This window comes from Canis aureus, chromosome 32 (genome assembly GCF_053574225.1).
Source record: "Canis aureus isolate CA01 chromosome 32, VMU_Caureus_v.1.0, whole genome shotgun sequence".
NCBI classification, from domain to species: Eukaryota; Metazoa; Chordata; class Mammalia; order Carnivora; family Canidae; genus Canis; species Canis aureus.
The window spans coordinates 40,550,014-40,572,770 of record NC_135642.1 but is presented as its reverse complement, the minus strand read 5'-3'; the positions used below and the strand labels follow the sequence as shown (position 1 = coordinate 40,572,770).

Sequence of the window (22,757 nt, the reverse complement as noted above, 5' to 3'; positions counted from 1 at the left end):
GCCGCTGCCCCGCGCTCCGCCCCCCCGCCGGCGAGGCCCGCGCACGCGTGGAAGCCCGGCGTCCGGGGCGGGGGCGCGCCCGGGGGCAGGCCGCGCGGCGATTGGCCGGGAGCCGGCCACGTGACCGCGGCGGCGCCGCGCGAGCATGCGCAGACTGGCTCTGCGCGCCCGTGACGGAACGACGAGGCGTGGGGGGAGCGCGACCTCGTCCGCCCGGCCCGGCCCCCGCCCCTTGGCCTGCCGCTCCGCCCCCGCGGGGCGTCCCGGGCCGCTCGTCCCCTCGGCGGCGGCCGCACGCGGCCCGGGGTCGCCGTGAGTACTCGCGAGGCCGGCCTGTGGGGCGGCCGCCACGGGGACGGGGCGGGGCGGCCGGGCCGCGGGAAGGGTGCGGGGCCCGCCCCGCCTCGGCCGGGGTGGATGAAGTGAGGGGCTTGGACCGGGTGGCGCTGAGGGCCCTCCCGGGCTTGACAGGCTGCGCTCAAGGCCGGGCGGCCGGCGGCACCGATCGGGCACAGAGCTTCTTCCCGGGAGGCAGGTGCTGGGTGTGTTTGGGGTCTCCGGGGGAACCCGGGGTGGAGCCGTGCGGCTCGCCCCGGGGAGGCCTCGGGGCCTGCCCTGGCAGCGCGGAGGGCAGCAGGGTCGGGGGCTCCCCTCGTCCTCCCCCGCCGCCGGCGTCCCGGGGGCAGCGCTGGCCTTCGGGAGTCGCCCCCCCCCGTGGGTGTCCGGCCCCCCCCTTCGGAGCATCCCCCCCACTCCGCGCTCTTTGTTCCGTGGCCTAGTCTTTCCGGGGACGGAGCGCTCGCCCTGGAGCGGAGGCACCCCCTCCCCCGGGAGGACAAAGCCGGGAGTCAGGCCCACAGCTGTATGTCGGGATCCGAGGCTGCTTCCACTTAGACGAGAAGTTGTCGCAACCGAGAAGTGCCCGTGGACCCGGGGGAGGACCTTTGTGATCCAGACTTGAGGCGCATTTACACTGGGCCCGTTCCCGTGCAAATCCGTGAGGTCTTCTGAGCTCCACACTTCACCCCGAACTGAGAGAGTGGAGGCGCTCCCCTCGCACAGTCTGTATTTGGCCCAGCCTCTCTTGAAAGGTTCCCTCCTTCCCCTCATTTAGACGGGATCAGATAGGTCTTTCTTGCTCAATTCATTAAACAACTCCTTTTATGAGTTATAACCACATCGCAAGAAAAATTGGATGCAATTACAATTAGGACCTGTCCAATGTGCTTAAGTCCCAGTTCCACTATACTGATGCTAAGCCACTTGCTCAGCTTTCCTACACCTGATATTCTTTTTTTTTTTTAAGATTTTATTTATTTATTCATGACACACACACACACACACACACACACAGAGGCAGAGACACAGGCGGAGGGAGAAGCAGGCTCCACGCAGGGAGCCCAATGTGGGACTCGATCCTGGGTCTCCAGGATCAGGCCCTGGGCTGATGGCAGGTGCTCAACCGCTGGGCCACCCGAGCTGCTCTCCTACACCTGAGTATTCTGTGTATAATACATACGAAAGCATTGAGATAGATCATCTTTTGGGCTTACGCCTCTTTGAGATGTCTGTGATTCTGCGAATGTCATGACCCACCACTTCCCCCTTTCCCACTCTTTTAAAACCCATTTTCTACCTCTTGGGGAATGGGCGTTGAGAGTAGAAGGGAGTCGCTTTCACTGAAACAGCCTGGTTTGGAAAAGATGGTAGTCTCTTGAATTGTTTCTTCCCTGGACGAGAAAAATCCTCTCTGAACTTTTTCACCTTGTGATAACAGCAGAAACCAAGCAGCAACAGCCCTTGGAGAGAGGCTAAGTTTCCCTTGACTTCTACGGCGACAAAGACCTTGAGAAAGTTGGTACTTCTGGCCTACGCTGCCAACGTCCTACCACCCAGCCCAAGACAGCCCAAGCTGGACATTAGTGCCTCCCTCTTTATTCCTCTGTGATCATCCAGATCAGCACCTGACTGTTTATTTTCAAATCTCACAAACCCAGCTCAGCCCTCAGATCTTCATAATTTTGGTTCTCAGCTGCTCTTGAAGGTGAATGGAGTCTTGCTTTTTAAAATCATTTTTTTTGTATGATTTTGTCTATGTGTAGACACATTTAAGTTCTCGTGTGTATCTCCCTTTTGGTTTAGGTATAAGACAGTTCATTCAGTAAGTATGAGTTGAGGGGCTGACAACATAGACAGTAAAGAGTCAAGGCCTCTGCCAACACAGGGCTTATGTTCTGGTGGAAGATAAACATTTTTGTATGTCAGAGCATGGTGCTGTGGAAAAATATAAAGTGAGTAGGGGGCATAGAGAGTGCTAGTGTGTGTGTGTGTCTTGAGGTTTTGCTGTTTTATAGAGGATGGTCAAGATGACCTCTGAGCAGAAATCTGAAAGTTGAGGAGCAAGCCATATGGATATCTGAAAAGTGTTCCAAGAAGAAGCAACAGCAGGGACAGGCCTTATGGTGGGAATATTCTTAATATGTTTAAAGAACAGCAAGGAAGCAGTTGTGGAGTTTCAGGGATAATTTTCCTATTAACATTTAGAGTTGACTTTTCAGGGCCCCTGAAAAAGTACAAGAGTAGACTATGATTTTTTTTTTTTAAGTTGTTATGAAATTTTCCAACTATACACAAAAGTAGAGGACAAGAAACCCTCATGAATCCATCACTCAGATTGATCATTAATATATTGCCGTATTTATTTCATCTCCCTCCCGCCCACTCCACACAGACACATACACACATACACCCTACTGCCCTTTTTGGGCTGGAGTAATATTTTAAAGTAAATCTCAGATATTGGCCATTTCATCTCTAAGAACTTCAGTTGTAATTTCCCATATTGTTTTTGATGAGTCAGGTGCTGCGATCAGTGTTGGCCCTGGCATTGTGCCATATGTCCCCGTCCTGAGTCAGTTATCAGGCTTAGCTTGGTATCTGGGAACAGACCACAAGCCCCTGGAGCACACAAGGATTTAGAACAGTGGTTCTCAAATTTTATCATATGTCAGCATAATTTGGGGGGGGGCTTGTTAAAACACAAATTACTGGACCGCATCTCTGGAGTTTCTAATTCAGTAGGTCTTAATAGAAGTCTGAGAATTTACATTTCAAATGTTTCCAGATGATGCTGACATTGCAGATCCATAGATCCCAATCTGATCTATAAACCTCAGGTTCAGTAGAACCATATTAGAGACCAAGAACACCTCCTTTTAAGGTTGGAGTAAGTGAGACAGATATGTGCAGAACCAGAAAGGCCTAGATAGTGGTTCTTAATTTTGTGAAATGGCTAAGAGTTAGTGTTTTTCTGGCAATTGGGATCATTATTGCATTTTTATTTGGGGAATAGGTTCCAAGACTAGTCCAGGGTATTTTGGCCATGACAACTTAGACCATGTCTAGTAGGGGATTTTCAGTGTTATTGAGGACTTTTTAAGTTAGCTCTGATTGTCATATAAAGGATTCTAGTGGTAATGATATTTAATAAGTCATGATGATTCAATTTGAGTACATAAAGTAGAGGTAAAGATTCCCAGAAGAATCTGATTCTGGTGAGGGTTGGTACTGTGGATGAACGGACTAGATAGAGTAGCATATCATCATCTGGTCTTAACCACCATCACTTTTGGCTTCAAGGGTTGATCTAGCATTATGATCTAGAGTAGGGACTTGCTCTAATCCCAACTCTTGAGCTCAAATGGAACAACAGTGTCTTATGTTTGTATAGTGCTTTCACGGTTCATTATCCTTATGAACTATGTGTACAAGTGTGTGTACATGCATGCAAGTCTGTCTCTATGCAAGTGTCTGTAATATGTCTAATAAAAGTGTATCCATAAACATGTGTGCCTGTGTAATACCATCTAGCTGTTAAGTGGTGATGAAACCAATTGTTGTCTACTTTCCACAGGAGAGTGACTTGTTACCTCCACCACAGCAGAGCCTGACCTCCCCAGCAGATCTCCAGTCAGCCCCTGACATCACCCCCTCCTTTGTCTCCCTCTGTGGCCTCCTAAATGCCCATCCCGTTGGCCTGGGTTCAGCTGGTGGTATGGAGGGGTGCTGCCTAGCACTGACCTGGGAGTGTGTGTGACCCACTGACCCAATGGTGAGAACTGACTGCCCACCTCTCCCAACTGATCATTCATGGGATAGATGGGACCAAGTGCAAACCTTACCTTTTCCTGGTATTTTCCCTCCTACCCTTTTGAAAGGTAGCGTGTTTATCTGAATTAACGGAAAGAGCATGGAGAGAGTATTACTTGGTGTGTGTACTGGTAGATTTTCTTGGGAAGGGAGGGGAGAGTTTAGTAAGGGATAGAAAGGGAGTGATAGGACAAGAGAGCTTAGCTATGTGTGGTAGCTTCTTTGCAGTAATGATCCTAGAAGGGGCCAGCTTGCACTAGATCTAGATATGCCTAGGAATCAACATTGATGTTGAAGTCTGCATCTCTCCCCCATTGGCTACCAGAGCCTTAATCATCATACCTACACTCAAGAAGGCCAAAATTCCGTTTTCTTCCATCCCTCACAAGTCAGAGGTAGGCCATGGATATGACCAGATCCAGGAAGAGACAGATGTTCCCAAAGGGTGAGGCAAAGGGAGTAAAGGGAATAGGGCCTCAGTTATTCCATTCTAAGAGGCCTCCCATTCTTTGTGGGAATCTGTTTCCTGTCACCCCACTCCGTTCCGTGGGATGATAGAGATCCAATCAGGGTTGTATTATTTCTCATCACTAGGACATCAAAGGCCAGTTCTGGAATGATGATGATTCGGAGGGAGATAATGAATCAGAGGAGTTTCTCTATGGAGTTCAGGTGAGATTACAACCCCTAAAAACCATGTTGGATAGTCCAAATGTGTGTGTCTCTGAATACAACAAGTAGTGAAGGATTATTCTGGAGCAGGGATAAGATGAGGATACAATACAATGTTCGTATGGTCTGAGCATTGTCTCAGCAGAGCTGATCTCATATCCTTGCTATTGCCTGAGACCTATACCTTTACCAGAGTAAGCTACATCCTTTGGATGTGGAAGCTACCCATGTGTTCTTGGTTGGAAATAATTATTTTTTTACTCTACTAGCTAGTGGGTATCATTTCATTCATTAGGGTCAAATTTTTAAAAGATTATCCTGCCAGTGATTGGTCATGCTATCATGCATGCTATCACTACCCAGAACAGAATCCTGAAGAGGAATGTTGAACTCTTCACACAGAACCATCTGAGTTAAATTCTATATTCTTCAGCCTGTTCTGAGTTCTCATAGAAGGGATATTTAAGTATGCCTGGCCAGGGTCAGAGGAAAAGATGCAGACTTAAGGCTGTGTAGTTCTCAAGCAAGGCCTGCATTTATTTGGTCCACTGAAACTTCTTAGAGTGGAGATGGCAGGAGACTTAAGTGCCAACGATGGATGGCTAGGGCCACCATCAAGAGCTCCTTCACAGAAGCAGCCTTTTGCTTATATGTACTGCTGCCATTTGATCTTCCTGTTTCTGGTGTCTGTTCATGTTGTTTTTATTTTTCATATCTCTTTTCGCCTCTTTTCCCTCCCCCCATTTCTCCTCACTGTTTTTGCTGCTGACTCAGGGGAGCTGTGCAGCTGACCTGTATCGACACCCACAGCTTGATGCAGACATTGAAGCCGTGAAGGAGATCTACAGTGAGAACTCTGTATCCATCAGGTGGGACTCCACTTCAGGAGCAAGCCACTTCTTTCTGAGCTGTTAAAAGGCTGGAGGTTTTTTCCTTTTATGGTATCATTAGGTGTCTGTGGACATGGATAAATTATGAGCTTAGTGATAGATAGCGGGAGTTGCCTAGAATACTTAAGCTTAGCTGAAAGCATTGATGAGGGAAGTATAGCCACTTTTCTTAGAGGTTTACTCTTATCCTAGATCCCTCTAGGCTGATAGTTTGACCTTTGAGGTAAGAAGGGCTTCTGGCCTGGAGAAAGCCCTGATCATATAAGTGGCCTCAGGCTGCAACTAAGTCTAGATACAGAGCTACCTTCCACTCTTCCCTCTCCCCTGGCCGCTGGCTCAGTTCTCCCTCCTCTTCAGTCTTGTTTCTCCCTTAATGAGTCTCCCCTGTATCTCTGTAGAGAATATGGAACTATCGATGACGTGGACATTGACCTCCACATCAACATCAGCTTCCTCGATGTAAGTGGTGCTAGTACCTGCCAACAACATGTCTAGCTGGACTTGTGGATTTTGTCATGTAGGCCAGGAGTCTTGTTCCTGAGTGCTGTATTTGGAGCACATATTCTTCATCCTTGTCTTTCCTAGACCATCAGCAGACAGTGGTGTGTACTGTCATGTGCATGTGCGTGTCATATAGGGAAACTTCCCAAGTCCATTCCTCTCTGTTGCTAAATGGGAAATTGTTTCCCTTACTCTTGTAGGAGGAAGTCTCTACAGCCTGGAAAGTCCTCCGAACAGAACCTATTGTGTTGAGGCTGCGATTTTCTCTCTCCCAGTACCTTGATGGACCAGGTAAAGGCACTGACTTTGGGCAAGTAAATGCTTTGAGTGTGGCCTAATCCAAAGTTCTAAGTTAACTGAGCCAGAGAAAAGCTAGGAATAAAGCCTTTGGAAATAGTTTGCAGGCCATTGGTAGAGGCTTTTCAGTTTCCTGTCACTGGTATCTCTATTCCCTGTTGCCTGATATCCATCCCCTAAAGGCCTTCTTAGTGATGAAATTGTTTTCTCTGGTCCCCAGATATTATTTATTCCTTTCATTCCCTCCAACTTTCTCATAGAAGCTAAAATATTTTTTTTTTGAAGCTAAAATATTTTAAACTGGTCAGACAGTTCCCAGAATCTACCCTCTGCCTCAGATGTTTGCCTCTCCATCACTATTGGTTAGAGTATGCTTAGAATCTGAGGAAGCTTGTCCCCTGAACTGGAGTTTTGGACTCGCAGGAAAATAGATTGTAGATACTAGGAGCTTTTCCTTCTCTTTGCAGAACCATCAATTGAGGTTTTCCAGCCATCGAATAAGGAAGGGTTTGGGCTGGGTCTTCAGCTGAAAAAGTAAGAACTTTGATCTTTCTGGTGATGGACATATAAGGGGAAGAGATGGACATATGGATGAACAGGCAGACCTTTGGATGGAATGTTTCCTCCCAAAAATATCTTTCTGATATATTCCCAAGAAAGACTAAATTTGGAAAGCAAAATTTATGGCTAGGTAGGATATTCTCTGGTTCTGGGGTGTCTGGCTTTGAGACTTCCTGGAGGTAAGGAGGAGAGTCATCAGTACTTGCCATTTAAGGATAAGTACAACCCTAGAATTAGGGTAATGCTCTTCACTTTTTCTCTAGTGGTATTCTCAGAGTGGGGCTCTAGCAGCTCAGACAGTTTTTTTAATTTTTATTTATTTATGATAGTCACAGAGAGAGAGAGAGAGAGAGGCAGAGACACAGGCAGAGGGAGAAGCAGGCTCCATGCACCGGGAGCCTGACGTGGGATTCGATCCCGGGTCTCCAGGATCGCGCCCTGGGCCAAAGGCAGGCGCTAAACCACTGCGCCACCCAGGGATCCCGGCCACCCAGGGATCCCTCAGACAGTTTTTAGTTTATGGAATATGTTCAGTGCCTTGCTAATATTGGTGTACAAAGAGAAATAAATGAATTGTAGATTCTTTATATATTCTATTCAGTGAATAGAATCTAGTGGATACATGTTCTAACACAAGTGAACATATAAGATATAGAAAGAATATAGAGGAAGGAGTGACTCAGTCTGTCTAATGGTGGGTGGAGGGCTGAGTGAATGAATGAAACAGAGATGATTCATGTTTTCAAGGATGGGTAAGAGTTGCCCATACAGACAGACTCTGAGAGTGAATAATATTTGCAAGGACATAGTCAGGTGAAGCAGCATGTGTGTAGGAAGCTCAAGTAGTTAAATATTGCTAGTAAAATACAAGGGGAGAGTGGTAGGAATTGAAGCCAGAGAAGTAGGAAGGGGTCCAAATCAGAGAGGATCTTGGGCTTTTATCTTGTAGGCAGCAGGAACATTGAAGGATTTTAGGCAAAGAAGGAATGTGGCCAGACTTCATTTTAGAGAAACGATTCTGGTAGCACTGTGTAAAATCAGTAGGAAAGGGTGAAACAAGAGACCAGAACTAGTTTAGTAGGAGGCTTTTGCAGAAGTCCAGACATAAGATGATGAGGGCCTGAGCCAAAGTGTGACTGTAGGTGAGAATAGAGGTGAAAGATGGACTAGAGAGCTTTCTGGAGTATGGAATCACTAAGAGTTGAACGTTGATTTGGATATGTCATATATGGTCATAAGAACTAAGGAATAGTGGGAAATTACTCTTAGATTTCCAATCTATGTGTCTGGGTAATTTGTAATACCACCAATTTAAATAGGGATATAAGAAGAGGACCAGGTTTATGGGATAAGGATAGATAATTAGTTCCATTTTAAACATGTTGTTTAAAGATAACTTTGAGGGGAGTCATCTGGGTGGCTCAGTCAGTTCAGTGTCCAACTCTTGGTCTAGGCTCAGATCTTGATCTCAGGGTCGTGAGTTCAAGCCCCGAGTTGGGCTCCATGCTGGGCATGAAGCCTACTTAAAAAAAAGAAAAAGATAATCTTGGGATATTCAAGTGGAGGTACTTAGTACATGGTTAGATATGTAACAGAAGTTAGGTTTGAAATATATTCAGTGAATGGGTGGAGATTACAACTGGTGTAAAGTAGGAGACTGCTAAGGAAGAACATGATAAAATGGAAAGAAAATAGAATCAAAGGCAGAACACCCTTCAACATCCAGGCAAAATACTCAAGAAACCTGCAGAGTAGGCACAGAAAGAACATTGAAGGCAGTCCAGAGAGGTTGGAGAAGAATAGGAAGCAAATGGTGTCAGAAGGCAAGGGGGAGCATTTCTACAAGGAGGGCAAGAGGCCAGAGAGGATAAGTCAAAGGAGAACATAAGAGTTTTTGTTGGATTTAGCATCAGAGTAAGAGCAATCATAGTGGAGTAGCAAAGGTAGAAACCAGACTGCAGTTGAGTTGGGAAGTGAGTGATTAGCAATGAAGTATAAACAATAAGTGTGAACTGAGATATTTGGATGAGGATAGCAGGGAAAGAGAGAGCTATAGCTAGACTGGGGTGCATGCAGAAACTTGAAACTTTTTGTAGAATTTGGGAAAGGAACTGACAGGAGAGGGGGGTGATTGATGAATCAAGATCCATAAAGAGGCAAGAAGCGGCTGAGATCTAGAGAATAAATAGAGGAATTAATAGAAGGGTTATCTTGTTTCCAGAGAATGGAGGAATTGAAATAGAGGAAATGGAGATAGATTTTGTAGCAGGCTTGGAAAATTAAAGCTGGTAACTGACAGCTTCAGTTTTCTCTGTTAAGAAGGAAGAGGTTGGGGATCCCTGGTGGCTCAGTGGTTTGGTGCCTGCCTTTGGCCCAGGGCGCGGTCCTGGAGTCCTGGGCTCGAGTCCCACGTCGGGCTCCCGGCATGGAGCCTGCTTCTCCCTCTGCCTGTGTCTCTGCCTCTCTCTCTAGGTTTATGTCTATCATGAATAAATAAATAAAATCTTTAAAAAAAAAAAAAAAGAAGGAAGAGGTTATCAGCTGTAGGTGAAGTGAAGAGCTTAGAGAAGGCAGTAAGGATTTAGAATAATAGAGTAACGCCAGAGAGGACTGATCAAAGACAAGTGAAAGGATTGGTAAGACTGTTGGGGGCTCAGCTCAAGTTGGAAGCCATAAGTTTGGGGATATAATTTTTTGCTTAACAATGTTATACCCCTCATGTCCCATTCCTTTTCTTCACTATTCCCAAAATAGAGGGTGGTACTCTATTCCATCCAACTACCTCTGTTCCACTGTCAGTATGGTCATTCTTGGCAATAAATTCTCAGGTTCATGGCCATTGGAAGCTCATCTTTGAGATCTTCCACTAAAGGCAAATCATCTCAGAATTGTTCTGGTCCATTAGACTAGGTAATGGGAGTGGTATTTACCCCTTAGGCAAAGAGGTACTTTAGGACAGTACACTTCCATGTGTTAAGGTCATTATCAGGGGGTCTTCAGACACACATTCCCTTACCACAACTAGCTTACAGCTCCTGGGTCTGAATTTTAGATGAATTGCTTTTCATAGTTTTATTTCTTGACTTCCTCCCCTGCCTGACCTTTTGTAAGTCCATTCACTTTGATTTCTTAGGATCCTGGGTATGTTCACTTCCCAACAATGGAAACATCTCAGCAACGATTTCTTGAAGACCCAGCAGGAAAAAAGGCACAGTTGGTTCAAGGCAAGTGGTACCATCAAGAAGTTCCGAGCTGGCCTCAGCATCTTCTCACCCATCCCCAAGTAAGTGCTGCTCCAGGAGCAGCTCATCTCTAACGATGGTGGTCTTGTCTGAGCTCCAGCTCCACTTGCTTGATTATGTAAACTTACCTATTTTGCTTTCTCCCAAGCTTCTCCAAATTCTGCACCTTTAACTATTACCACCACCCACATGGCCCCGTCCCCCATGTGTCTTTATCCTTGTACTTCCGACACCAGTATTCATACTTTGTCCTTTCATGGTATGTATTTGAAGAATTGTATGCTATTTTTTTCCAACTTTTCTTTTTATGAACCTCATCCATTACTCCCTCTCCTGAGAAAGCAGAGTCTGAATATAGGCATCAACTCCTTGCCCTCATGAGAGGGTACACTGAGGGGTGCCGGGGTGGCTCAGCTAGTTAAGCATCTGCCTTCGGCTCATGTCATGATCCTAAGATCTTAGGATTGAGCCCTGAAGCAGGCACCCTACTCAGCAGGGAGCCTGCTTCTCCCTCTCCCTCTGCCGTTTCTCCTGCTTGTGTTCTCTCACACGTACTCTCTGTCTCAAATAAATAAAATCTTAAAAAAAAAAGGTACACTGATTCATTATCTAGGTTTTGGAAATAAATATTGTCTCGTTCTCTGTCCCAGGCCTACATTTTTCCCCACTGGTGCCTCTAATTTTCCCAAAGGCAAATACAGACCCAGATTTGTAGTTTTCCAGGCACTATTCTTGACAGACTGTCAGACATTAGGCTCTTTGGGCTTCAACCACTTGCTTAGTATAGTATTTAGCACTTAATCATATGTGTATAAACACCACACACACACACCCTCCCCAAATAAATAGGCATCCTGTCCAAGGGATCATTCCATACCTAGCCTAGATGCTATAGAAATTGACTGAGACTTTGCCTTTGCTTGTCTTCCATGTTCTAATCTGAAGAACACACAAGTAATGACATAAAAATCAATTCAGGTTTGTGATCTACTTGTTTTAAAGGTGTTTACATCCAATGGAACTTTCCTCAGATGGGACTTCTTCTTTGGCTTAAGTTGCTTCACCCATCCTGACCTAGGACTCAGTGTTCTTCTAAAGGGCTCATTTTGAATCCCTGGTTTCATCACTTCTCTTTGCTTTCTCTCCAGGTCTCCCAGTTTCCCTATCATACAGGACTCCATGCTGAAAGGCAAACTGGGTGTACCAGAGCTTCGAGTTGGGCGCCTCATGAACCGTTCCATCTCTTGCACTATGAAGAACCCCAAAGTGGAGGTGTTTGGCTACCCTCCCAGCCCCCAGGCAGGTCTCCTGTGCCCCCAGCACGTGGGCCTCCCTCCCCCAGCACGGACCTCTCCTTTGGTACATGGGCTGGGGAGGGTTTGACTTGGGTGTCAGGAGGGTGGGAATGGAGATGTGGGAGATAGCTTCTCAAAATGAGGTGGGGGTATGGTTTTTCAGGCATCCTAAATCAAACTTGGACAGGTACCATGAGTGGGCAGAATGGAGCACATTTTTTAATAGCTGAAAACATGTCTAAACTGTCTGGCAAGCTTCTCTGATAGTAGGCCGTGAAGCAGGGAGTCTGAACTTGGGTATCCCAAGGCATCATGTATGATTTTATTAGGCTGTGGTTAGGACTTGGTCATCTGCTGCTATATTAACCTATTTATCTACCTTGAAGAAGGTTAAGGACAGGTGAGCCCTTTTCAGGTACTTGTGGCAAAAATATCTAAGGGTTCTTTCTCCAGCTTTGGGATTATTTAGACTAATCGGAGCTAGGGTGAAGCTACTTTAGGAGAATCTTAGGTGTTGAGTGTGAGGTCTATCTAGACACCAAATTCATAAAAGGCTCATAATGTCTGTCTTTTTACTCTCATCAGGTCAGTGGTCACTGCAAGAACATCCCCACTCTGGAATATGGATTCCTTGTCCAGGTAATTGAGTTCAAAGCTTCATTCCTAAGCCTTTCCCCTGTTTTCTGACCCATCTGTTCCCCTAACATCTCCCAGCTCCTCAGTTAAATATTTCCTGAATTGCTTGGCTCCTAGAACCATACTAAGCATTTGTGGATAGCAGAAAAGAAGGCATAGTTCCTATCCTCAAGAAGCTTATGGCCTTATTGGGACGACGCTTACAGACCATGTCTGATCAAGTGCCAAATGATGCATTACAAATTTTAAGTGCATAGGTGTCAAGATATGAGAGGGATTGACACTGATTTCCTTATGATCCCCAACATCCTCATTTAGATGACCTTCAGTTTTCCCTATATCTCTTTCATTGCTCAGCTACTACTGGGTCATTTTTTTTTTTTTTAATATCTCTTTATTTCCTGGGCGTGCTTTTTCTCACTTTTCCATCTCTATTATCTTTGTTCACATCATTATCTCTGGCCTTCCTGCCCATGTCGACTTGTTGCAGTCAAGCCTCAATGCTACCTTTGCCATAAAATTCTTCTCTAGTACTCCAACCATATTAGGTAGGAGTGATCTTTTCTCTCATTGAACTCTTAAGGTGCTTTTTATTTTGTATGGCACCTCTGTGTTGTGTACCATATGCTGCCTTGAGTTGTAATTAATCTGTATATGTGCCACAGTTGAGTTGTAATTAATTTGTATATATGCCACATCTCCCTTGTTGGCATTGAGGGTCTGAGAAGAGAATCTTTTATGTTATTGCATAATCAAGGAGACCATTCACCAAACTGGGTACATAGTAGGCATTTGGTACATCTGTGTGAAAAGAAGCCCTTTCATCTCCCTTTCCCAGCCCAAAAGTATGTGAAATGGGAACAATTTGATTTATACAGAAGTATACCTGGTAGAAAGAGTCATGGTAAGACAAGAGTGTGGTTTTATTTCATTATTGTTGTTTTTTAGGTTTTGTCTTTAAGTAAGCTGTATACCTAATGTGGGGCTTGAACTCATGACCCCGGGATCAAGAGTTGTGTGGTCCACAGACTGAGCCAGCCAGGTGCCCCTAGACAAAGTGATTTATTTATTTATTTATTTATTTATTTATTTATTTATTTATTTATTATTTATTTATTTATTTATTTATATTTTTAATTTTTTTCAGTGTAGACAAAGCGTTTTAGAAAATTCTTTACTAATGAGCACTGGGTGTTTTATGCAACTGATGAATTACTAAATTCTATTCCTGAAACTAATAAAACATTATATGTTACCTTAAAAAAATTGTTTAGGATATTGCCATTTGGCTCTGGATTTGTGCTCTCTTCCCAACAGAGTTGTATCTCTGGTTTTGACCAGTGGACAGGCTGATTGTTCCGGATAGTTAAAATGGCTTCTCAGGCCTCCTACCATGTAATCATGGACTGAATATTTACCTATCTTAGAGGGACAATCTGTAATTACTTCAACTAAGGTTAATAGTTTGGTTAGTACCTGTTAATGTTTATAAAATACTTTCATGAAAATTATCTCATTAATCCCCATTTCTCTGAGGTGAATAATATCTTACTTTATAAATGAAGAAACCAAGGCTCAGGTTAACCTGTTTGCCCAAAGTTACATATGTTATTTTTTTTAAAAAGATTTATTTATTCATTCATGAGAGAGAGAGAGAGAGGGAATGAGAAAGAGAGAGAGAGGCAGAGACACAGGCAGAGGGAGAAGCAGGCTCTTTGTAGGGAGCTCGACATGGAACTCAATTCCGGGTCTCCGGGATCACGCCCTGAGCCAAAGGCAGACGCCCAACCACTGAGCCACCCAGGCGCCCCAGTTACATGTGTTATTAAGTAGTAGAGGGGTAAGATCTTAAGTCAGCTCTTCTACCATGGCTGGTCTTACTTTTACTATGATATAAAGTGGTAGCTCTCGAGTTGGGCCATCAATTTAACTAAGTGCAGGGCCCAAGAATAGATTTTGCCTTAGGCACAGAGCTGGGAAGAAGGAGAGTAGATGGAAAAGAAGCTCAAATTATTTCCCATATCTGTGCCTGTATTTCCAAAAGACTTGATAAAATCTCTTCTCTCCCCAGATCATGAAGTATGCAGAGCAGAGGATTCCAACATTGAATGAGTACTGTGTGGTGTGTGACGAGCAGCATGTCTTCCAGAACGGGTCCATGCTTAAGGTATATGCCCTAATCTGTGACCATCTTCCTTGAACCCCTAGCTAAAGCTCCTTCACTCCTCATCTCCCCTTTATTCCTTTCTTCCTGGGTCTGTAGTAAAGACAGAATTCTGTCCTTATTCTCTGGGACTCTAGAAATAATTGTTTTTCTCAGAAAACAAATCTCAGCAGTCCTATTTGGAAAGATAAGGATATATGGATATTTTTGAAGATATAATCCCCATTCAACATTTAAAAATAGGGGTCAGGTGTTGATGAAGATGATTGCATATGATGCTGTTCTCAAGGACTCCCAAGTCTAGGTGGGTGGACAGATACTACACTATAAGTACGTAGAAAAGATACGAACAATGTTGTAGGAGCTCACAAGTGAGAGCATCTAACTACTTAGGGAAGTCACGGAAGGCTTCATAGAAGAGACAGCATTAATTCTTAAACTTAAAAAAGTAAGGTATTTTAATTAAGACTTACTTATAATTTTCTCATGACATGGAGGGCCCCAAATTCCTACTTCATTCTAGAGTTGTCTGAGGTCAGATTTTTCCTTCTTTCCCTGTAACACCTTCTTACTGCATACCCTGTGCCACTACTGTCTGTTTAATATGTCCATTCAGCCAGCTGTCTGTACTCGTGAGCTGTGTGTTTTCTCCTTCTACACACTGGGAGTCATGTCGGGAGCTGCGGAGGAGGTCGCTACTGGAGCAGAGGTATGGAAGAAGGAAAAGCTGCTGGCGAACTGGAATCAAGAAAGGCCAGGGAACCTAGCATTTCACTTCTTTCAATTTCACCTCTAGAAATGTTTTCATATGTAAGGATGTTCACAATACTGTTGTTTGTAATAGAAAAAAGCATGGCTACAATTCCATCTGTGGGGGTTCGGTGAAAGAAATCCTGGTATGTCCTTATAGTGGAAATACTATATAGCTATTACTTATGGGTAGAAAATTATAACATATATGAAAAAGAAAATATGACAGTATGTGTAATATAGTTCTTTTTCAGTTGCCTATTTAATAAAATAACTGTTTCCATAGGAAAAATAGTCTAAAAGGATTGACATCAGACTTAACAGTTGTACTTGTGAGGAATGAGATTTGTTTGGGGATAGGGGGATGATTTTTATCTTCTTTAGTCACTTTTTAATTCATTGTTAATTGAATTCTTATGAACAGCCTGTATTTTCTAATGAAAAAACCATAAGCATGTTTGCTTTTAAAAAGAACAACAGAGAGAAGTGCTGAGAGCCTCTTGAGAGGTGGACCCCTGCTCCTGCTGGACACTGTGACTCCCAGCTCTGGGAGATCCCTTAGTTTCTGCCCCCTTTCTCTCTTTTCCCTGAAGGTGGTGGATCTGCTGGTGGCCATGTGTAGGGCAGCTTTGGAGTCCCCTAGAAAGAGCATCATCTTTGAGCCTTATCCCTCTGTGGTGGACCCCACTGATCCCAAGACTCTGGCCTTTAACCCCAAGGTATTGTTGCTTGGGAAGAAACGATAAGAAGTAGTGGGAGTTTGTGGGCCGTTATTCAGTGGAATGCGGGACAGAAAAAATGGAACACTTGGTTCTCGGGAACTTCTAAACCCCAAGCTTTAGCTCTTGTGAATAAATGAGTTTGTTAGAAGGAGGTGGGAAGAATTAATATTATTGTGTTATGCTAGGGAAGAATATAGACTGGAGCCAGGCAGACCTGGATTCCATTTGCGGGTCTGTTGTTCCCTAGCTTGATGGTGTAAGAAAAGCCACTAAACCTTTCTGAACCTCAATTTGCTTATCTGTAAAGAGGGTGTAATACCTACCCTGCAGATGGTTGTAAGAGTGATAGATAGCATATGCAAAGTACTGTATTAGGGTTTTCCAGGGAAACAACCAATAGGAGATATATATCAAAAGAGATGTATTAGAAGGAAGTGGGCTCATGCAGTTAGAAGGTTGAGAACTCCCAGGTTCTGTAGTTGCCAGGCTGGAGACCCAGGAGAGCCAGTGCTGTCAATTACAATCCAAAAGCTGGCAGTCTTGAGATCCAAAAAGAGCAGATTTTTCAATTCCGATCCAAAGGTAGAAAAAGGCCAGTGAGTGTCCTAGCTTCAGAAGTCAGGCAGGGGGAGTTCCCTCATACTTGGTCCTTTTGTTCTCTCCAGACCTTCAACTGATTGGGCGAGGCCCACCCAAATGAGGGTGGGGAATCTGCTTTACTCAGACGGCTGATTCAAAGGTTAATATCATCTAAAAACACCCTCACAGACACACTGAGAGTAATGTGTGACAAAATATTCAGGCCCTCCGTGACTCAGTCAGATCAACTCGATTAACCAATTAACCATTGATGAAATTAACCATCACAAGTACACAGCAGAGTACCTCACCATTACCCTTCTTACTATGTATCAGGCACTGTATAGGTTCTTTACATAACGTTAATATATTTATTACGTAATGTCTTCAAAACATCTCTGTGAGTGTTGCAGGAATTTTTATCTTCATTTACATACAGAGATACCGAGGTTCTAAGAGGTTAAGTAACCTCCCCTATTATGTCCAGCTGGTAAAAGAGAACTAGCATGTGATTCAGAACTGTCTGACATTAAATCTGTGTTCTTTCCATGACATGCTATACTGTTTCCCTGGGGCCTAGACTTCTTTTGTACATCTGGCCCTTCTTTTCATCACATCTTCCTCTCCACTTTTCTTCATCTGGGTCTTCTCTTCCCATTGATTCCCCACAGAAGAAGAATTATGAGCGACTTCAGAAAGCTCTGGATAGTGTGATGTCCATCCGGGAGATGACCCAGGTATTCTGCTCTCTGCCTGTCCTGCTTACGTGCCCTGTTGTGCCTGGAATCCATGGGAGTGGAGTAAAGATTTAGAAATGCTACTCTGTTTCCTCACTGTATTTTCTTTAGTGTTCCCCCTTCAGCCTTCTCAGTTCTTGTTCTCTGTTATTCCTCTTTTCTCACTCCTGATGTCTCTCTCAGCCTCTATCTTTGCTGCCAGTTCCTTCACGAGTTGTTCATATTTAATGTTTTCCCCATAATTCTTAGGGAATGAAAGAAATGAGGGAAAGACTTCTGCCCAGGGTTGGGAGGGTGAGGAGGGGGCTTGGACATAAGGAACTCGCCCCAGGGGCCTACATCTTCTGTCCTTCTAGGGGTGGGGCAGCAACATGGAGCAGTGACCATCCTTTGACTCAAGGCTGCCCCTCACCAGACTTCCCCACCCCTCGTCTGCAATCTCTGCATGAATAGACATTCATTTGTACTCACATTTACAGGTGGGCCTCTTCTCAGCAAATCCTATATATCACAGTTCAGATTAACACATAAGATATACCTAGGAGGGGTGATTTGTCAGAAAGATTCTCTGCTTTATGTAAACTTTACCACAGGATTCCTTAGCCTGATCTTTCTGGGACATTGATTTTATTTATTTTTGATTTAAAGTCAACTTTTTAGGGTTGTAGGAATTGCATAAAATGAGGGAGACCCACCTGCATGTTGTTTTGTAAGCATTTTCAGTCATTTTCATATTTATTTATGAGTCTTCCCAATCTGACTGGGCTCCTTGAGGGTGGGAACCATCTCCTCTTGCCTTTGTGTGGCCTTCAGTGCCTACCTTGCCCTGGGCCCTGATAGTCAGTCTGTTTGAAGTGGGAGGGTTCCCACCTCTCCTGGGAGATAACTTTATGGCCTTTGTCTTACAGGGTTCATATTTAGAAATTAAGAAGCAGATGGATAAACTGGATCCCTTGGCCCATCCTCTCTTGCAGTGGTAAGTAGTACGGATGGAATGGTTCATCCTTTGGGGATTGGAAGGGAGGTGTGGGGGTGTATAGTATGAGACATGGAACCTGCACCTTCTTTTAGAGGCAGTTTTTTAGCATCCTCCCTGAAGTTATACATGTTCTGGCTGCTTTTTCTTGGGGTTTTATTGATACACTTGCCTGGAAAAGAACTCGGAACCTCCCAAGAGCTCACAAATTCTGACACCATTTCTCAGGTTCTCTTTAGGTATATCTTGTTTCCCAATAGGTTTTTAAGTACCTCTGCATGTAGGAATTAGTACTGTTTCAACTAAGTTTTCTGTGCATCCAGAGAGGTCTGACTCCCTCTTCTACTCCTTTAGACCTGTCTCAAGACCTGTCTCAAGACCTTCCCTGTTGATGTACACTGTCCAGAGCCTTGAGGCACTATTATTATTCCCTTCTACAAAAGATTCTGAGCATTCTCTGCTGCCCTCCACCGCCTGCCCTCCTTCCCTCATCTTGATTTCTGTTGTTTTCCTGACATAGCTTTCCCCTCTTTCCCTAGTCAGCTTTTGACATCAGTGCTTTCTCAATGCAACATTCTCTCTCAGAGCATGAGGGATGGCCAGGCATAGACTATCCAGGATGGCATCACCAGTAAATGAGTGAAGCCCAAAGAACCAAACTATCCACTACACGAGATAACATTGCCTTGCTGAGCCCTCACTGTTTTATGCCTTTGTTCTCCTGTTCTCTGAGTTCAGCCTACACACAGCCCAGTCTGTCCTTGAATCCTCAGGAAGTTTGTTGTAGTTTCTTCTTTTTCTTTCTCCCATCCTCCAGAGCCCTGAAGGCTTCCTTTGAGCTCGATAGGATGGCTTTTAAGCCCCAGTTGTATGTCTCTAAATCCTAAGAACAAGTTGTCACCCTGCTAATACAGATCCCTGCTGACTTTTTACATTTTTTTTTATTTTTGTAGCTGATCTTATGTGCTCTTCCTTTTGTATTATCCTTTCCTCTTCCTAGATGTAGCAGTCTCCCTACCACCCCTCTCTTTCTTTCATCCATCGTTTACCCAGTAACTAGCTGGTCTCTGGTCAGTAGCTTCCCTTTTATGCTTTTCTACCCAAGCATTACCACCCACAGGAATATCCAGATAGTAATCTGAACATTTCACACAATTCAGATAGCCCTGGAATCCTTGCTTGTTCTCTCACGGGTTTAGCAAGGCTCTGCTTTGTTCTGGATGGTCTAGCCACACACTCATTCTTTCCATTCCCTTTTTTTTTTTTTTTTTTTTTCTGTTTTATGCTAGGATCATCTCTAGCAACAGGTCACACATTGTCAAACTACCTCTCAGCAGGGTAAGTGACCATTCTTCTTCTAAATAAACTCTTTAAATTTCTGGTGAGGGGCAGGGAGGGGCTCCAAACCAGCTAACCATATTGGTTCTAGACTTGTCTCGTTGGCTCTGTCCGTCAACAGTAGTCTTTGGACCTAAGCATATCCTCACTATTTGGGGTCAGTGCAAACCTGATTTGTTCCCTATCCTCAACCCTTCCCTCCCTGATCTCCATTTCTTCTCTGTTTTCCTGACCCGACCCCCACCCTGGGCAGCAGCTGAAGTTCATGCACACCTCACACCAGTTCCTCCTGCTGAGCAGCCCTCCTGCCAAGGAGGCTCGGTTCCGGACCGCCAAGAAGCTCTATGGCAGCACCTTTGCCTTCCAGTGAGGAGGGTGGGGACTGGGGGTGGGGGGACAACAAATAATTTAGGGGGATGGGAGGGCAACTTCACTTGAGGTATATGTGTGTGTTATCTATATCCATCAGCCAATCAGATATTTATTATTATTATGACAGGTACTGTGGAAGGTAGATATGATATGGTCTTTACACTCAAGCTACTTATGTTGTAGGTACTTATGTTGAGGAGAAATGACATTTACATATAAAAAGCTGTGATTGAAGGAACAGATTAGAGGAGATAGGTCTGAAGGGTATTTTGAAGGAAATGAGCAATTTATGCCTGTTTGTGGGGACAGAGAAAAAGTGAGAGAGATACTACGAAAGGAATGGTGGTACCCTTTTCTTAAAACAGACATGAAGTCAGGACTGGCTGCCTTTATTTGGGATCAGTGATAAGCTTGTCAAGTGTGAGATGAATCTGCTTAACTTGAAGTATCGGGAAAATAGACAAATGAAAATACTGAACCAACATTTGGGGATTTAGGATGGGACTAGCTGAAGTACAGAAGAAAGGATGGGACTGGAAACTAAATGGAGGGTTAGCCACACATATTTTGCATGCCTGTGGCTATGTCCATGTGCATCACTAGGTGTATCTGCTCTATCATGGTGTCCTATGTGGGTGAGATTGGGTGGGAGTGGCAGTCTTGAAAGTGCTTCTGGGCACCTCAGACTTTGAGGAGACCTGTATTCTACCCTCCTTACAGTGGGTCCCACATTGAGAACTGGCATTCGATCCTGCGCAATGGGCTGGTCAATGCATCCTACACCAAACTGCAGGTGAGGCTGTGCCCCTTTCCCTTTCTCTCCACCCTCTCCCTGCCCTACTCAATTTTAGGGAAGGCTGCTCTAGAGTAGTCAACTGTTTTTGCTTCAGCATCCTCAAATCTAGCCTGCCGGGGGCTTCCCTAGGAAAGAGGTTGGAACTGTTTGTATAGCATGAATGTGGCTTTTGTATAATTGACCCCAGGCTGTGTTTTTTGGTGGTTTTGGGAATGGGATTGTAGCAATAAGCAGGAATATGAATTGCTGACTGCAGCCACTGTGATAAATTAACCTATTAAACAAAGTTTTTTTAATTTATGTGACTGTTCATTCAAAAAGTTGATAGAAAAGGCTTATTTCTTTGCCCTGTGAGACTCCAAGGAATGGTTATTGTTTCTCCTCTTGGCTACCTGTTCTATCATTCCCTTTTTGGAATCTGAATATGTACCAAGGCCTGGAGACAGGAGTATGGATTCTGAGGGACTGATTCAGTGGCTCTGCCACTCCTCACTTTCCAAGACCTCGGTTTCTAGTAGGGCAAAGGGGTTAACCTGCATCCACTTTTCAGCCAAGTAGCTTTTCAAGAATAAGTTCCTAGCGTTATCTGAATGAGTAAGAAGGTAATTGGAGGGACAGAGGGCTGGATAAGCCTTGTGGCTGCCTAATATACAGCCATGGGAGGGCCCAGGCTCATATTGCTCATCCTGGTGTTTCCCTGCAAGCTGCATGGAGCAGCCTATGGCAAAGGCATCTACCTGAGCCCCATCTCCAGTATTTCCTTTGGATACTCAGGTAAGAAACACTCTCTGGCCACCTTGACTCTATTTACATCGCATCCATTTTGTAAATACATAATCTATGCTATCTCCTCTTCCTTCATCATGGACACTTGGTCTGTGTCAGCTCTCTTCCCAGTCATAGACACATAGTCTGTCTTTTTCCCTCCTCCTACTAGAAATTTAGATTCTTTAGAAGGCAAGGCCAATTATCTCCCTTTCCCTTAGGTGGTCCTCTTCTCTATGGGGATGGTTTTATTCATTGTAGAGGCTTGGCTCTGAGATTAAGTTAGGGAATAACTGGGAGATTGGAACGAGGTTTTTCATAGACCACTTTTTAGTGTTAGCAGTAGCTTGTCATTATTATAGATAGTGTACGTACCCATGTGCATGTGAGTTGATATAGGAATACACTTGAAGGTTTGAGTATCTTCCATTGGCTTACATGTCTGGGGACATTGTTCTCCTTGTCATCTACCTTTTAAAATATAAACTGTCTATAATTATATAATAATATTATAATAGTTACATTGGATGGAAGTGAAAGCCTTTTATTCCAGAGATAAGGCATGAATGAAGCCCATATTTTAGTCAGGAGATAAGTCCAGCTTTGTTCTGTTCAGAAAATGAATCTGACTCGAGGCTCTCAGTGTACCAGGTTCATGTCTTAGTTCTTTTACAGTCTTCTTTTGTTTTTCTTATTCTATATAGTCTTTGTATAAAGGATATCCACCGTATATTGCGTGTCTGACATACAAAGGAACAGTGTTAGATTCTTTATAGATTATTTAGTATTCTCCAGTAATTATAACTGTCATAAAGATAGGAAAACTTAGATCCAGAATCAGAACTAGAAGAGTCCCTAAATTTTAAACTACTCTAACAAATAACAAACCAAAAAACTCACCAAACCCAGATAGTTTTATAAGTGAGTCTTAAACCAAACCTTAACCAAACCAAACAAATTACTGTAGTCTTATACAAATTATCCAGAGAATTGAAAAAGAATTATAAGTCATAAAAGATCAGTAAATTTGACTTTATTAAAACTAAAAACTTGTGTTCGTCAGAAGACATCTTAAGAAAATGAAGTTATAAACCAGAAGACATTTAGCAACACACTTAACTACAAAAGATCAGTAATAAAAATGTATTTTTAAAATGCTTGAAAATCATTAAGAAAAAGACAATCCAATAGAAAAATAGGTGAATGAAATGAACAGGCATTTCACTGAAGAAATGACCAAAAAATATGAAAAGCTGCTCAACTGCTATTTTTTTTAAAAGGATTTTATTAATTATTCATGAGAGACACAGAGAGA

The 22,757-nt window shown here is 43.9% G+C and overlaps 1 protein-coding gene and 1 long non-coding RNA gene across 14 annotated transcripts in view; one reads left to right on the top strand and one right to left on the bottom strand.

Annotated features, from left to right (window-relative positions):
* Positions 1-164: 164 nt before the first annotated feature.
* PARP6 (poly(ADP-ribose) polymerase family member 6) overlaps positions 165-22,757 on the top strand; it is a 27,958-nt gene continuing 5,365 nt past the window's right edge. Inside the window, exons 1-21 of one of the 13 annotated variants that reach the window (XM_077881755.1) lie at positions 177-312; positions 780-1,002; positions 1,778-2,044; positions 3,914-4,111; positions 4,744-4,821; positions 5,596-5,690; positions 6,110-6,170; positions 6,413-6,503; positions 6,977-7,043; positions 10,204-10,353; positions 11,461-11,671; positions 12,193-12,246; positions 14,315-14,410; positions 15,024-15,116; positions 15,751-15,876; positions 17,130-17,195; positions 18,104-18,171; positions 19,461-19,509; positions 19,763-19,875; positions 20,602-20,674; positions 21,382-21,451. In XM_077881755.1, the coding sequence (XP_077737881.1) occupies positions 4,109-4,111; positions 4,744-4,821; positions 5,596-5,690; positions 6,110-6,170; positions 6,413-6,503; positions 6,977-7,043; positions 10,204-10,353; positions 11,461-11,671; positions 12,193-12,246; positions 14,315-14,410; positions 15,024-15,116; positions 15,751-15,876; positions 17,130-17,195; positions 18,104-18,171; positions 19,461-19,509; positions 19,763-19,875; positions 20,602-20,674; positions 21,382-21,451 (1,564 nt within the window). In that variant the 5' untranslated portion in view covers positions 177-312; positions 780-1,002; positions 1,778-2,044; positions 3,914-4,108. The other 12 variants (XM_077881754.1, XM_077881751.1, XM_077881752.1 and 9 more) reach the window with 12 other exon arrangements.
* LOC144303496 (uncharacterized) overlaps positions 21,971-22,757 on the bottom strand; it is a 14,095-nt gene continuing 13,308 nt past the window's right edge. The window contains exon 2 of the long non-coding RNA XR_013370540.1: positions 21,971-22,182. This is a non-coding gene — a long non-coding RNA (uncharacterized LOC144303496). The remainder of the gene's footprint in view (positions 22,183-22,757) is intronic.